At 39.5% G+C, this 17,588-nt stretch overlaps 1 protein-coding gene across 1 annotated transcript in view; it reads left to right on the forward strand.

Moving 5' to 3' along the window:
• LOC111234486 (septin-8-A) overlaps positions 1-15,777 on the forward strand; it is a 30,308-nt gene extending 14,531 nt beyond the window's left edge. Inside the window, exons 5-10 of the mRNA XM_022762609.1 lie at positions 3,815-3,976; positions 5,462-5,558; positions 11,265-11,433; positions 11,644-11,776; positions 12,199-12,368; positions 14,501-15,777. Coding sequence (XP_022618330.1) covers positions 3,815-3,976; positions 5,462-5,558; positions 11,265-11,433; positions 11,644-11,776; positions 12,199-12,368; positions 14,501-14,504 — 735 coding nt within the window. The 3' untranslated portion in view covers positions 14,505-15,777. The remainder of the gene's footprint in view (positions 1-3,814; positions 3,977-5,461; positions 5,559-11,264; positions 11,434-11,643; positions 11,777-12,198; positions 12,369-14,500) is intronic.
• The last annotated feature ends 1,811 nt before the right edge of the window (positions 15,778-17,588 follow it).

The following is a 17,588-nucleotide window of genomic DNA, read 5'->3' on the forward strand; positions in this document are numbered from 1 at the left end:
TCTGCCAACTATCAAGGCACGACTGCGCATCTCTGCGAAATGGCTCCTGATACTATTCAGAAAAATGACCGGCTACCTCAGCCAACTGTCTCTCTTAAGGGACAGTTAATAGTTTTATGAGGAATTCAGAAAAAGATATTTATAATTTATCACAGAGTGGATCTTAACCAGGCTTTGAAGTTCTTAGGGATGTTTAAACTCACTAATTATTCATTTTTTCAAATCAAATAGTAAAAAAAATTACATTTGCAATTCTTATAAATGTTTTTAAATAGTTTTTAATACTTAATACTTTTTGATTTATCCAGATTAAACCACCCTGCACTAGAACTTTACCTGAGAATCATCTGTGTTTTTAAGGGCAAAGCCATGGTGAAGAACAATGACAGGAGTAACTCTACTATCCTTAATTATTCCCATGAGAAAACCAAAATAGTGTCCTGACCTGAGAGAAAACCACACAAACTTAAAAGGTCCGAGATCCAAATTCAGGACTCTTATTGCCGAGCCTCTGTTCTGTCTTTACCAGCCAACAGAGTGATCAAAACCTGCCACCCTGTGTTTGCCAACTGTCCCCTAATACCATCCAAACCACCACAGGATACACAGCCAACTCTCTGTGTCCTGCTTACTTTGAACTAAGCCATGGTAGCTTACCTTATTATTTTTATCCCTTTTATATGAACCATAGCAAAGCAGTTAACATGAGATAAATGCGTTCGCTATCGTATAGCAGCTTACCTGCTACATTCTCCCCTAGTATGTGCGAAAGCAAAGCAGCTTACTACAGCTAAATCGCCCCGTCCTTTCACAAGAGCCAAACTCTCTTTCTTGTGAACCTCCGGTGTGGCTAAGATGGGCCTTTTTAGTTATTCACAAGCTTTTTTTTCAGTTGCACAGCACCAGAAAGTGCAAAATAACAGCAATGTTGGCAGCAGGCACTTTTATCCAAAGTGATTTACAGCATAGTGAGTGCAACAATGGATTCAGTTTTAGCCTGAGTGGGTGGCCACAGTGAACAGCAGTCTGACCTCAGTGGCTCTGTCCTAGCAATCTTTGTGGATGTGACATTGTTTTGTTTTTACAGGCTTGATGGGGTTTATGCAGCGGTCTCTTTCTAGATAGAATAAATGTGTTGCAGGCAATATTTGCAGCAGCTACTCGCCAATTCAGCCTTTGCACATTTTCAGTTTTATTTATTTAATATATGAGCTTTAGATGGCTACAGGTGGATTGCAGAAAGTAGTTGGTTTTCCCAACCAAGTAGGGCTTGAAGTGACTATTTTCAGTATTGATTCATCACACTGGTTATTTTTTTTTTGATTACCTGAATAACTAAACAGTAAATAATAAATTCACCAAAACCTAAAACCTAACCTGCACAAAATCAGCAAATTTTCACATTTCAGATAAAAGAGGATTGAAGATGATTTATTAATTAAAAATACTAAAAATAAAAATAACTAATTAAATAATACTAATTGTTTCAGCATTAAAATCGTAATGAATTCATGTCATTGCCATGAGAGCGTTTCAAGACTGGCTCCATCCTCATGAATGCAAAACTATGGTCCACAGTCACAGTTTTGCTTGTCGTGCTGAATTATATTCACGTCTATGGGAACATTTCTATGTGTGAATATTAGCTTTCGTCTGCAAACTAAAGATAAATGAACAGAGCTGTCTGCCAGGTTTGCCCTGTCACAGGAAAAGACAGGGAAGCTGACCAGAAACAGCTTTTGCCTCAGCCTGTAGATTTTGTTGTCAGGGCTAGACAATGGTGTTTTTCTTGTAGACGGGTTATGAATCACCCCTCCTGACAGAGGATGGTTGAGGCCGAGCAGAGCAAGTGTGGATTGTGGTGGATGAAGGCAGGAAGAGAGATAAGAGCCTGAAGGACGTGTACTTTGTTTAAAATGAAGATTTTTCCTGAAAAGGAGGAAACCATTGTTTGATAATTATCTAATATTAAGATGTAGGAGACTCAGTTTGTAGAGGTAATTTGGCAAACAAGGATTGATATTTCCTTCTAACCTTGGAAATGTCTCATCATTTCTCCTGAGTCAAATGTACATGGGTTTTTATCACGACTTGTAAGTTACTCTCAGAGTTGGGTGATTTAGTAGTATAGTTTCAGATTATTACTTTTTGTTTGATCTTGTGCAAGCAGACAAACAAAAATCAGAGGTTTTGAACTGTGTGTTGAAGGGGAGACCCACATTTGTTCTGCTTATCAACATGGTCATCAGCTGGAGCTGCTTTGAACTCCCTAGTACATACTATTGCCATAATTTGTGTCAAAATGAATACTACTTCTAGGAGCCATAACTCAATCAAATCTGAACACACAGACACGATACACATATTTTTAGATTCAGCGTGACTTGCATATTACAAGGATGCCACTGTCTTTGTAAATGTTTGTAAATTCAGAAATGATAGAAAAGACTATGCTCCCTTTTAACTTCAAAATTTAACTTCAAAAATTGTCACGCTTTTCAATTTTCCTCACTGCCAAGTAATGCAGTTATAGTTGTTTGTGCATCCAAGGGTACGTTGCAAACAGGAACTCTTAATAGCTAATTCGGCATACTTTTAACAGTACCAATTTGCCAAAATGTGAAGAAATAGTCAAAACTGGGGCTCAAGTTGTTACTCATAGCTAATTGACTCAATGGCAATATTGTACTTTGTTTTTACATCCCCCAAAGCGTTCTGGATCATGGGAATGTAGTTTCAGAACCTTACAGCATTATTATCCCCCAAATTGACATAAGGAAAAGACTGATGATAAGGGTAACCAAATCAGTTATTTCATTTACAGATATTTTCTCTGAGAAATAAGATTAGTAAGATTAAAACAAAAAGTGCCATAAATGTCAGGCTTCTGTATGTGAATTCTTTTTTTTTTTTTCTCAGTGATTATCTTACATGTGACTGCTTTGATGTGGTTACAGCTACCCGTCTGGTGATCTTAGTGGTTCAGAATAAACACTAAGAACTATTTGGGAATACTCTTTGGCCAGTTGGGAAAACCCGGTTGTGGGAAATGACCAAATATCACTGACCCCACCCTCTTCAACGACCATTTCAAGATACTTGACTCTGCCTTAGTGGCCACACGAGGCAGCATTGAATTGAAGCAATTAATAAAGTTGCTTTGCTAAATAAGGGTAACAACATGATACTGGCTGGCCTGCTGCAAATTAATGATCCAATAAAGTATGATGAGTCTGTAATTTGACTCCTAACAAGCTCTGGCTCTTGCTCTCAGGCACACTATGGATTTGATGAGTGAATCTGCAGGAATCCTCCCCATCCTCCCAGTTAGTGATTTGGGTAATGCAGCCATACAGAGGAATGCAGACAAACTGTGTGTTTATTTCTGCACATCTGCTGCTGATCGGAGATGGAGCCTAATTTGTTTTCATAATCACTGTTTGTTTTATTTATCTGTCGGGGTTCTGACTGAGCTTATTCACTGTACGGTTTTGCTGCATATGGTCTAATATGCTTCCTCAGACATATTTAGCAATGTATTTAGTTTGGTATATGTTTTTATTTAGGTCTTTAGCATGTTTAATTTAGCTTTTTTGCAGTATTTCTTTATGGCCTGGTGACAAATGGAAGTTAAAACATTTGGTATGATATTAAACTTGACAGGTATGTTTTGTCCTTTCATGAAGCTGCAGGTCAAAGCAGGCTAAACTATGTATACGCAAAGCAGCTTTCAAAACAGGAATGCTTGTACATTTTTGAAGACTAACCCCCCCCCACCCCCCGTCTCTCTCTATTTTTCTCATCCTTTCCTCAGGTCAACATCATTCCCATCATTGCCAAAGCGGACACAATCTCCAAGAGTGAGCTCCATAAGTTCAAAATAAAGATTATGAGTGAGCTGGTGAGCAATGGTGTCCAGATATATCAGTTCCCAACAGATGACGAAGCAGTCAGTGAGATCAACGCCTCCATGAACGTAAGTCATGTTGTGACTCTCCAGCAAACATACTCAAGTAGTCTCATGCACTCAATAAGTCTTTTTAATTAATCTTCACCACCGTATGTGTTTTGTTTAGATGATAACATCTCAGACTCAGACTTTGGGTTTGGTGCTTATGACATGTTGAAATGACTGCCGGATATGTTGACAAGTAAAAGTGATAGGCTTTTTCGTTGGATTTAAAGGATTTTGTTTTTAAGATATCTTATAGCATCATGTCTTTAGGACCACATGTGTTACACATCTGGTAACGGCAGCATATGTTGACACCGTTATATTTGCTTTTAACACATGTGCTAGAAAGTAATGTTTCTTGACACTTGGAAATCCCACAAATCTGTGACTGTACACACGGGAAAACACTAAAAATATGTCCAAATATTAGCTCACCCTGGGTATGTGCTTGGACATACAGTATATACAAATGTTATACATTGTTTAACACAAAATTGCACCAGTTCCCCATTCTTTCCATAATAAAAAGAATTTATGAATTTCATGGCAGTGCATGCTTTCCTCCAACTGGTTTTATATGTCCATTTGTACATTTTACATTGTTAAAATAAACTAGTTACTGAGAGGTACTGAAAGACTTTGAGTTGCTCTATAACTGAATATTCATTAAATAACTTTTGCTCAGGCAGTAAGCACAAATACATTTTACTACAGAGAATATTTAGCCCTCTTCAGTTCCAATTGTATAATGGGAATGATGTATAATCACTCTGTGCTCAAATACACACCCACACATGTACAAATGCTCACAAACAGTGAATTCTCTCATGGATAAATAAGACTGCATTTGGTTCTCTCGGGCACAGTCGTTGTACAGTATCCCCATGTATTTATTCATAGTTGGTTACATCAGCGCCCACACTCACCAGCTTGTTCCTCTGTGCTTCAACCAGCCAGCTGGTTTCAACTCGCCACCTAATTTTTGAGGTTGCTATGGGGCATGTTTTCCCCATGATGCCTCCCTGTCGATCTTAACGAGGCGTAGTAGCTCTTAGAGCAATAAGAAAATGTGTGTGTGTGTGTGTACGTGCATGTTTAATCACTTAAACAAAATAGGCCTCACACTCCCGACTGAGCCACATGTTAAACTTAAAACAGGACTCTGGTGCAGCTCATATGTAAACATGGTTACACTTGGCTCTGCTGTGGTCTGGTTGTGAAAGATAAGAGGGACGACAGCCACAGTGAAACAAGTTTTATTTGAAATTAAACACTATTTTTATTTATCCATTTTGTTGTTTTATAGCTACACAACAGCATGGTTGTATCGAGTGAAATTTGACTCGTGAAACATTCTGTGCTGTACAAAATACTGGCAAGAAAAAAAATCGGAGAAAGTGTAACCCAGAAGACGCATGGAGCCAGGAATCAGTTCCTGGTTATGCCTCCTGTTTCCCCTGTGACCTCTCGAGCTTTCTGACACTCTTAAATTCTTTTCCTGTGCAGGCCCATCTGCCGTTTGCTGTGGTCGGTAGCGTGGAAGAGGTCAAAGTGGGCAACAAAACAGTGAGGGCCAGACAGTACCCCTGGGGTGTTGTGCAAGGTGAGAACCATCTACAAGAAAGTTAATTAGGGTGTGTGTGTGGGTGGTTTGGTGGTTGGGTGGGTGTGTTGGTATTTGTGTTTCTCAAGCAGACGCAACAGTGAGTACATAAAGTGGTCAGGTGATGTGTAACTCCTTCTTTTTCCACACCGTTACAGAATGAATATTTTAAGAAATAAGACAGAGAGAGGCCAAACTGTGGATTGTGCTTTTATAGTGTGATGATAGGCACAAGTCTGGTGTCAGAAGTGTATTGTTGTTATCATACCACATTTTCATTGACATTTATCCAAGGAAGAGCCACAACAAGTATTCGATAAATGGATTAATCAAATAACAGTTTGAATCTTTTTTTATTTTTTTTATTTTCATTTTTTTTTTTTTACAAAAAAAATGCCTCTTGGTATGAATCTTGTTTTTTTTGCTTTTCTATGATGGTAAACTGAATATCTTTGGCTTTCAGGCTGTTGGTCGGACAAAACAAGACATTGAAAACCATGGCCTCAGGGAAGTTTTGTCAGCACAATTCATCTTGTACAGCAAGAGATTAATTCATTAATCATAAAATTAATTGATATTGATCTATAATGCAAATTATTTTAACTTGCAGCCCTGATCCGAACTTTAATTGGACAACTATGAAAAACTCTGAGAGATAGTTCCATGTAGAAAGGGTTAATTTTATTAAGTGACAGTTGATTATTACTCAGTCACTTCCTGTGAGTCACTGGCTACAGATTTGCTGATCCGTCCAACTTCAGTCATGACTCCTCTTGCATATAATGCAGCAAACAGAAAGGCCTTGAACAGTAGTTTCTTGTGTCAAGTATCCTTGGAAGATCACACGTTTGATACCTAAACCCATGTCGCAAATGTAGTTATAAATACTTGTAAGTCATGTTGCCCCATATAAGTGTGACGATGCTGCTTAGTTTGTATATTCTTTAGTTTTGGTTGCCAGGTTACAGGTATTAAATAGGTAAATGTCCAAATGTGGGAGGAGTGCTGTATATGTTAATGGAACTTATTCAAATGTCTTTCAACCAATTAAGGCACAATGTCAGTACTTGAACTGTGGTACACTTTTTTATTATGCCATTATATGAGTGTGCATGTGTAGTGAGTCTTCCTGGATTTTCCTGCACTGTGGACGTGTCTGGAAGTGGTCATGGGTGTATCATTTTTGAGGAAGTCCATGGCTCATTCTCTTTCCATACCCCTGCAGGCTTGCTCTGTTCACTCCGCCTCTGTTTGTGTGTTCATGTGGATGCCATCCCAAAGCAGTAAGTGTGGATTCGAAGTGGGAAATAAAGGCTAGAGCTGCAACAATTAGTTGATTGATTTGTCGAGAGTATATGAAATATCGTTGTTTAAAAAAAAAAAAAAACTTGTAAGATCTATTTTATACCACACGCTGGTAGTTATGTTATGTTTTGCACATATGGAAAAACATCACATAATAAAAGTCATCAGCTGAACGAGCAAGTGTACTATCAGTATCCATGGTGGGAGATGTGTCCTGCTTGTGGCAGAGCGGTGAGTGCGTTCAACCGTTTTTCCTCTTTATTTATACCCTCCCTCTCAACACGGAGTGCCCTGCACAGCTGTGAGTGTGACTTCATGCGGAGTGACACTGTGGAATGAAGGGCGAGTGGGTGGAGATTGTTTTGGGATTTTGCCAGTGTGTGTCTCTGTGTTTGTGATGTGTATGGTGTTCATGTACCGTATGTTGCTCTGCCGTCATATGTCTGCGTGCATGCGTTGCCCCTGGAGACATCATCTATCGTGTCAGGGATCCTGGGATCTTTGTTTCCTGAGGCTCATTCCTCTGTGCTTGTCAATGATATTAAACAGTTTAATTTAATAATGTCAGGCAGAGTAGTGCTGTGAGAATATTACTGCTCAGATGGGAGTTATACTCTCATGGATGTTTTCTCTCTCTCTCATTCCCTCCTTCCAGCTCTCTTCATTCCTTTCCTCGGTTTACTGCTCTTGTGTCCTCACTCTCTCTTCCTTTCCTCTCTCCATTATCCACTGGCCACTGTCATTCCCTAACTCTCAGAGGACGCTCTATGGTTATTTATAAAGCCTGCTGTGTGTCTCTTGGGGGACAGATTCCTCTGGACTCCATCAGTCACTGTGAAACCATAGTCCAGTCCAGCAACAGACAGAAGAGAGCCATATGCAAAAAGTTATCTCGGCTTTACTGTAACCTCATTTCTTTGGGATTTATCTCCATTTGCAAGATTTGTTTACCCCAGTAAAGCCAGACCAGCTTTAATATTTTGATTAGATCATAAAAAATACAGATTGAGCCTTGAATTCATGAAGACCTGAGTGTGTTGACTAAGAAGAAGATTGCTAAACAACCAATGGAAAAAAAAAGTCTTTTGTTCTTTGTGTTTTTTTTTTAATTGTCTGAATCTAATAATCTTATCACGCTCATCCATCTCTGCCTTACAACAAACATCAGGGCTAGTGGGTTGTAATACAAGAAAACTACTCTCCTCATAGTCAGGCACACTTGCAAACGGATGGCTCACCATTCATACTTTGTCATAGTATCTTCAGACAGGGGCAGAAGAGGACAGACGTCTCTGTGTTTTACGACACTCGGCTGACTGAAAGGAGGGTCTGTGTCAGTGGAAACAGTTTGTAGATGCCAGATGTCATATAGATGCATTATGGTAACCTCTCGAAGAGCCATGGGAAATTTCCATCGATTTGAAGGAAGACAGAGGAAGGACTGTGCACTGACAAAAAGAGTAATTGAGGGTGGTTGTGTATGTGTGTCTGTGTGTGTGTTTATTTATCTTCCCTCAGGATCTTGATACTCTGTTATCTCTGAACCCCAGACATCTGTGACATATAGCAGACCCTGTTTTTCTTCTCTGTAAGCTACTATGTATTTGTTCTTCTGTGCAAACATATTGTAGTGGGTGTTTGTATGTGAACATGGATGTTATTCATCATATATTTTGCAATTGATTCTCAGACTGTTTTTGGAAGCATCTATTTCCATCGCACTTTGTCGCATTTGGCTTTTACAGATACACCAACTTTTCCACCTCAGCCAAGCATAAAAACTTTAAAAACCAAAATCATTCTCAGTACCGGAAGGACACATGGATATGTCCTCAGTGGCTTTATGCATGAGAGAAAGTTAGGACTAAAATTAAATAACAGCCCTTATCTTTTCACTCAGTAATCCAAGATATTGAGCTCCTCTCTGACACACTATTCAATGTATTGAATGTCTGAGAGGTTTTTTTTTTTTTTTGCAATTTAGATAAAGCTGTTTGTTTACCACTCAAAACATGCTAAATAAGGCTTTACTGAAACCACAGGAACTGATGATGAGCCTGTTCAGTGAGTAAAAATTGTGTTTTCATTGAATTTCATTTTGCTTATTCATCTATTTTCATACATTTTTGATAACTGTAGATTTATTTGCAGCCCTGTCTCTGTTCTCCTCTATTTGTATGTTTCTGAGGTCATGCTTGTGTGTGTGTGTGTGTGTGTGTGTGTGACTGTAGAGCCCTGTGCTCAGATATCTTGAGGGCTCATTGCTGCAGTCAGTCAGAGGATTGGCCCCCATTCAGCCCTCAGCAGGGGGGACAGTACAGAGAGACTATTAGATGCCAAATGAACAAGCAATTTCAGTAGCCTGGATGCTGCCTCAGAGAACAGCTCATTTCTCTTTTTAACTTGTATTTTCCCACTAATGATGTGTGGTTAACCAGCAAATTTGAGTAAAAATAAGAGTGAGTGAATCATACAGCTGCATCCCCACTACTGTTTCTCATCTTTTTCAGATTTTGGGTCCAAAAGCGTTAAAGTAGAAGAGGGTGACTAGGTGGTTACTCACTCACTACTTTTTTTTGTGTGCGTCTAATGAGGGAAAGTCTTGTTTCTTTGGATGAGATGTTTGGATTGTTTAGGTACTTTGACTGTCTTATGTTGCACATTGTATTGCTGCATTGTGGTTCACTATCATACATTGCAGGCTGCTTTCCCAGCATTTTCCATCAGGGGAAGCTAAACGCCACGCTAATTGGGCACTTTCAGTCTGTGCATTGCTGTCTTTACATCCTCAGAGCTCACAGCTTGTGGTGGCATTTAAACAACATACATCCTCCACCACCGCTACCCCAGGGTTCATGGCATATGAGTCAACCCCCTGAAAAGCCACGTGCCTCTTCACATGTCCTCGGCCACCACTCATATCAGATCTGAGACAACAGGAAAAACTCTTTTCTGAGGTCTGCTAACAGGTTGATCACATTTACTTCCTGAAAGGGGGAAAGTTATTTTTCCTTTGATATCACATGTCTGTTTTAACGGGCCACTCTTTTCTTGTGTTTCCAAGATAAGTTGGCTGATGTATCAAGTTATGCTCTGGACCACAGCTGCTCCACGTTTTTAGCACTTCACAGAAATGTGGCCTTCATTTAAAAATTGCTAATTATTGAGGACATCGAATACGTTTTTCAAGTTTCCACATAGACTCTGAAGTGGCGGAAAAATAACGTCCAGAAAGGGAGGAGTGATTTTACTTGATGAGAACAGTCCAGAATAGAGAAGGGATTCTGGTTATCTGTGGATCTTGAAGACTCTGAAAAAGTATTGAATTCAGTTGTCCCCAAAAAGGCCTCAGAAGGTATTAAAAAGTCTTATATTTAATTTACAAAACTTTTAAGTGTTTTCTTTTCATAGGCAGTAATGTTAGTTATAGGGCCTGTATGTATCTGTTGTTGTCTGTTGGGATTGTGTGCGTGGCAGAAGTTTCAAAATACTTTTTTTTTTTTTTTTTCATATCAACATCATCAGACCCAGAACAAGCACAGTCACTTCTGCTAGCTACAGTAAATAGGAAGTTCATCCTTTTATAATGCACACATCCTAAAATGAAGTTAGATGAATTAATGATTTTATATTTGTTAATCCATCCATTTTCTGCCCCTCTCTCTCTCTCTCTCTATATATATATATATATATATATGATACATCTATATCTGTATATATATCTATATATAGATATATATATATATATTACCAAATTATTATCCTCCTCTTTATCCAGACTACAGGCTGATTCACAGTACAGATGGATTCAGTCCACATTTAGGTACCCCTACCCACTTGATCTTCCCACAGTGACAGTCTGTTCTGGCGTGGAGTTAAATGAAGTGACCTATGAGTAAAAAGGCTTCATCAGAATGGAAATGATGCCCAGGGCACACCCCCCACCCACCCTGCTGTCAGTCTGTCAGGCAGGAAATACTTCCTGCTCTTTATCCACCATGAATTCATTTAACTGTGAGAGTCACTCGGACATGAAACTCAAGTGAAGTGACTTCACATCTCACTCGAAAAAGACTTCCTGCTTTTGACAGAGAGATGGAGAGGAAGGGAGGGTAACAGGGTGGCAGATGGGAAGTTAAAATGAGTTAAAAGCAGTGAAAAAGACAGCCAGGCACAGAATGAAATGTGAAAAGCAAAGACTCAGAACCTGTAGCTCTGACGCTGGCTCATTAACACGATCCAAATCCAGTTTTTCTGCACCAAAGCAGAGTTTGTCAGAGCCTTTCTTTTATTGGAAATAACCAAGACGATGGCCTGAAATCACAACTGCTGTCTTAATTATGATATTTGTGTATGTGTGTGTGTGTGTGTGTGTGTGTGTGTTTTGTTTTTTTTCTTTAGTTGAGAATGAGAGCCACTGCGACTTTGTAAAACTCCGAGAGATGCTGATCAGGGTCAACATGGAGGATCTGAGGGAGCAGACTCATGCCCGCCACTATGAGCTATACAGACGCTGCAAGCTGGAGGAGATGGGCTTCAAAGACACAGACCCTGACAGCCAGCCGTTCAGGTAGAGGGGGAGAGAGTTGACACAGTTAACATACACACATTGTGTTCACGGAGAGTGAGAACACACACACGCATGCACAAAATCCGAAACCACCGAGATACTCGTGTGTCAACACCAGGGAGAGTTTCCATTGTTTACAGACAATACCCAATCTATTCTTGTCTACTGTATTGTCATTCTCTCCTCTGTCACGTCTTTTCTTCTCTCCAGTCTTCAAGAGACGTACGAGGCCAAGAGGAAAGAGTTCTTGGGGGACCTGCAGCGTAAAGAGGAAGAAATGCGACAAATGTTTGTGAACAAAGTAAAAGAGACAGAAGCGGAGCTGAAAGAAAAGGAGAGAGAGGTCAGTCTGGGCATGTGAAGCTATGGACGCGGTATATTTGATTTTAAAAGGCCACGGATATGTCCACATATCAACTCTGAGAAATAAAATAGAAACACCTGTCATTATTGACATTATGCGGCCAAGCCTGTTTCTTGTTTGTTCAACTGAGCAAGTTAAGAGGGCGGCTGGTTTTTAGAGCTGTTTAGCTGGAGATAGCTGAGGTTGATGAGGGCAGAGCTGCAGGCCTGAAAACCAAAACAATGATCCAAACCAGGCTCTGTAGAGCTGAAGAGATCCAGAGTTGGGTGAAAATTCTCTTTGGGTTTGTCACCACGAGCAACTGCTTTTACATTACACATTGACCCATTGTTAATTAACAAAAAAATATTTGTCCTCTCCCGCCGGTCCATCACCCCCCGCTGTCGTTTCCTCCCTCTCAGCTGCATGACAAGTTCGAGCAGCTGAAGCGGATGCATCAGGAGGAGAAGAGGAAGGTTGAGGAGAAGCGGAGAGACCTGGAGGAAGAGATGAACACCTTCAACAGGAAGAAGGTGGCAGCCGAGACGCTCTCCTTATCTCAGCCCCTCAAGAAAGACAAGGACAAGAAAAAGTAAGCCAACCCCTCCTTTCTGTCAGTCACTCACCTCATTCTTCCTTCCATAACAGGAAGCTGCTTTCTCCAGCCCTTTTCCTTTCTTTAATGAATCCTGTTTTCTTTTTAATTTGTGCCTTAAATCCTGAAATGATTTCCTCATCCCTTCCTCATCCCTTCTTTACTTTTTTTGCTCTTTAGCTCCTGTTACAAGTCTTTAAGCTGGAGGTTTTCATTCTGCTAAGTCCTGTGGCAAAGTGTCGCATTAATGAGCCTTAAATTGAATGTGCTGTGCTGTTGTCGAGCCCATCTCCAATTCACAAACGTTTCAACTATTTTAAAGGCCTGGCATGTGTTAAGGAAACTTCCTCCCCTTTTTGTCCTGCCCAAGCTTAACATTTCCTGTCCTTTCACTCTTTCCCTTTGCCTCGCTCTGATTATTCAGGATACTCAGGGAGAAGGCAATAACTCACTCGCTGAGACAATAGTGAGCTTGGCTTATAAATAGGTGATGCAGAACACAGCTCATTTTCAATATGGGTATGCTGATGGTGCGTACGATGAGTTTATGATGGCGCAGGTGTAACTGCAACACAGGTTTTTCATGTTTTAGCTCAATAACTGACACATCATGTATATTTCGCTGTACTCCAAAACATTGTCCAAGGCAAACATTTTTTTTTTTTTACCTGCCAGCCATCAGCTTCTGTTCGTTTTAGTACAGTACGACAGTCGACTTGCAGACGTGAAGCGGATGCATTATTCAGTGACCCATTGTAGTAAACATCATGTCACATTAACTTCCCTGTCAAACTTCTGTTTTTATTGTGTGTATAAATTCCTTCACCTTCAACTTCTTCTGTTTTTTGTGGCCAAAAAATAAGTGATCTGTGGCTGTTTATCCTGGAACTAAGGAGGTTAATCTTAATGCTACAGCAAACTGATATTTTAGACAAGTGCACTTCCGACTTCGCTCTTGTTTGTGTTTGGCCCTTTCTTGTTTTCTCATGACAGTGCCCCCATACACGAAGTGAGTTCCAGAATGAAATGTTTTTTTTAAGTTTGGTGTGGAATGACTTGATTGGCCTGCACAAAGCTCCGACCTTAACCCCATCCAACACCTTTGGGATGAAATGAAACACTGGCTGTGAGCCAGGACTGTGTCTGACCTCAGTAATGCTCTTGTGGCTGAATAAGAGCAAATCCGTGCAGCCAAGTTCCTAAATCCTTTGAAAAATCTTCCCCAAAGAGTGGAAGCTGTAACAGTAGCAGATTAATGCCCATGGTTTGAGAATGAGATGCTCATCAGTCACATACTGTATGGGTGTCATGTTCAGGTGTCCATCATACTTTTTCCTATTTAGCTCATGAATGCAATGTATTTCTGTAGCCATTTCTCAAATTTGGATGATGGAGGTTCCTTGAACTTGCCACCAAAGAAGAGGTTTCAGAAAATCTCTCACTCAAACATTAAAAAAAAAAAAATGGAGCCTAAATATATTATCTTAATGACTCGCATATTTATAGCAGGTTTTTAATTCTCTGCAAGCTATTTTTCAAGCTGCACTGAGCAGGTCTGAAGCTAATGGCAGCCTGTAAGTTTGGAGATGATTTGAAAACATTCGCTAAGCTTTAGACATTGGTCTGTAAGACTTGTACTTCTCGCGGTCTTACTGTTGACTACCCAGACATCCTCACTGAAGCTGAGAATTTATGTGTGGCCATGTGGCTCCATCTTGTGGCTGCTCACGCACGTTTCTGTCAATGCCGCTGTAGGACACCGATCTTCCATTTTGTGGTTTTTGTGAAGGAGATTCCACACATTCTTAGTTTGCCGATTCGTGTATTTATGGCATCCAGCGTCAAGTTGTAGTCGAGGAAAGATGCTGATCGTAAAACTTTGTTTATTATAGATAAAATGTAGATTTTCAGGAAAAAGAAAAATTTAGTTTCAATAACTCGCACTATTATTTTCTGTTTTCTAACACAAGCCGTGGCTTTTATTTGAACTCCAGCACCTCTTCGCTTCAACACAAACTTGAGTTTAGTTGTAGAATCTGTTAAATCTTTAATTATTCATTTATTATTTCCTTCAAGTAGTTGTTTATTCATTCAATTTATTTTGTTTATTGTTTGTCATTGTTTTTCAGTTAATTTATGGGCGCTGTATTCCCTCCCACACACGACCATGGATTTGTCCTCCATCACCATAGCAACGACAACACCTGTTTATTTTTGTTTGTTTGTTTGTTTGTTTGTCTTTTTTTTTTGACATTCCATCTTGACATTGTGCACATGGACCAAAGACACTGAGGATGATGATGATCACGATGAAGCCACAGGGGAGAAAAGAGTGAAAGATGGCGAGAGATGATGAGGAAACATGTTCACTTGCCAACAGTGGCCATCTCATTTATTCAGGATCTTTCATTTCTGTGTTTATTTTGGACACTTTTTTTTTTTAAATATATATATATGCATTTTGTTTTTTCTATGTTGTGATTTCAAGATTTTCTGTTTTCTTGTGTTTTACCATCAACTATTCACACAGAAATGACAGGTTATAACCCTTCAACTCTTTTGATCTTTTGGTACTACAGTTTAACACACCAGCTTAACATATTTGAAACTGTCCAACATGTATTTTAAAAAAAAAAAAAAAACTAGGGGTCTGCTTGATTTCATTGATCTCTTCAATTTAAATGTCAGTCCTACAAAATCAAGTCTTTCCGAAAGTTTTTTTTTTTTTTTTTAAATATCTTGAACTGTTTGAAATGTTGTCCAAGTGTGGTGTGTCTGTTAACCTCTTTGTAATCATGAGACTTTAGATTAAATACATTTCACACTAGAATAAGTCCCTATATCGAATGAGCCCAAATAAATAATACATTTAAATAGCAATATGTCAAGCAATAAAACTGAGTACCTGTATACTGTATATAACTGCATATACATGGGTACTGACAACCTAAATCTTAGTCTTAACTCGTAATAAAAACGTATGCAATATTCTGGTGCTGTTATATATTAACTCAGTAAATATATGTGAATATTTTCTCGAGCTTACGCAGCCTAATATGCAAAATGTACTAATTTTTGAATATGATATTATTGTAAGAAGCACATATGACGGTGTACATTGTCCGTAAATGATGTAACTTTATTGTAAACCATGTGTGATCGCCTTGATGTGAGTCTTGTGACAGCGTACACACAGAAACATGAAGCCAGTATATACACACACAAACACCCACACACACACACACACACACACACACACACACACACACACACACAGGATGCAGGAAAACATACAAGCCTCAGCTCGCTGTAGAAGAGTTTACGCTCAGAGATGGAGACGAGAGCAGCTGTATTTACTGTCTGTCGTTGGAAATAAATGCACCCCCTCCCCCCCTCCTCCCATCCATCCTCCTGACTTTGATGTGTCTCTCTCACCATGATTTGTTTGAGGATATTCAACTGAGAGGGAGATGAAAGTGAAATACAGGCAGGTGATGACACTTATTCCCTCACACACTCACACAGAGATGACATGCAGAGGTTGTCATCTTGAGATGCAGTGTTTCCTGTTTAGCAATCCCTAGCTGCAGAGCTGACTGATGTTTGCTCAGTCTGCAAATAATCCGCCCCGCTTTCGCCACCATGCTACTGACCTCAGCTGGGTGTATGTGTGTGTATGCCCAAGACAGCACGTCTACAGTGTGTTTTTTTTTTTTTTTTTTTTTTTCCCGAGGAAGAAATGTGTGTGTGAAAAAGAAATGTGTGAAATTTATTGACTTTGTGTGTCTGTGGAGGAAGTACAGGATGTGTGTGTCAATGGGGGATTATGTTGGTTAACTGTGTGTGTGTGTGTGTGTGTGTGTGTGTGTGTGTGTGTGTGTGTGTGTGTGTGTGTGTGTGTGGTTGTGTGTGTGTGTGTGTGTGTTGTGTGTGTGTGTGTGGGTTGGGGGGGGAGGTGGTGGGGGGTTGCTGTTTAGAAACCACATGGCTGCATCTCAACACTCAGTGCTTCCACAGTTCATCTCCCTCTCAGCTTTTTCTCATTCTAGTCTGAAAACAGATCAAATAGTTGGTAACTGGATAATGTATAATGCTTACTCATTTAAATATTTATTGGTAATTAATAGTAATAGGTGAAGATCAAAAAATGAGAATAAGATATATTTCCAATCCAGAAAACATTCATTTTTTTGTGTATTAGGCCTGCAACTAACAGTTTCATCAACTATTAATTATCCATTTTCACAATTAATTGATTTATTTTCTTGGTATGTAGAAATCAGACAACTGTGAAAAATGCTCATCACAATTTTCGTAGAGCCCAATGTGACTTCTTGAAACGCTGAACAGTCCAAAACTACTGTACCACGGTACAACCACTGAAAAGCAGTTTCTTCGTTTGTCATTTCCTGCATTAGTATTTATTTAACTTCAGAGAATGCACGAGTGATTCACTGAAAACAAGGCGGGGGGGGGGAGTCATGGTACAGTATTGAGATCTTCCGATAGTAATGGTTCTCTGTTTACTGTGAAGGCTCTGCCAGCACTATTATTATTCTGTCCACCACCTGCAGGGCTCACTGGATCTAATCCAGCAGTACAATCTGTTCAGAGCTCTCTGTTCTCTCTGTGCCGTAGTACACCAACACACTCTGCTAACAGAGCAGAGTGATAATGGCTCTCTGACACGCTGTTCTACATACTGTACATGCTGCACATACAGGAGGTATAATGCTGTGGTCGAACAGTATGTAGACAGGCTTGCGTAAGAATTAGGAAGTGAGAAATGGGGTGTTAGGTAGTTGATAACCACACATACCACAATGTATGGAACAAGTTCACCCATCAAACTGCAGACTATATAGACATAAAATATTGGACTCTGGTAATTAAAGAAGCCCGTTCCCACCAGAAAAAAAGGAAGGCTAGGAATGATGAAAACAGAAATACACCTGGCAAGGAAAAAATCAAACCTTTGACTTACTAAATCTAAATTATAAGATAGTATCTTAATTTGGATTCTTTATCAAATCATTTCAGAATTATGAGACACAAGTCAAAATGTTGATTTACCACAACTTTGACTTACAGAAGTATATATTGTTATAACTGCTCTGTATTTTACCAGATGTCATATTACATTGTTGCTGTTTTTTTTTTTTTTTTTTTACATATAGCAGTGTCTTGTAATTCCATGCGTCATTGCTAAATGTTTGA

Source organism: Seriola dumerili, unplaced genomic scaffold (assembly GCF_002260705.1).
Source record: "Seriola dumerili isolate Sdu_G_001 unplaced genomic scaffold, Sdu_1.0 BDQW01000449.1, whole genome shotgun sequence".
NCBI classification, from domain to species: Eukaryota; Metazoa; Chordata; class Actinopteri; order Carangiformes; family Carangidae; genus Seriola; species Seriola dumerili.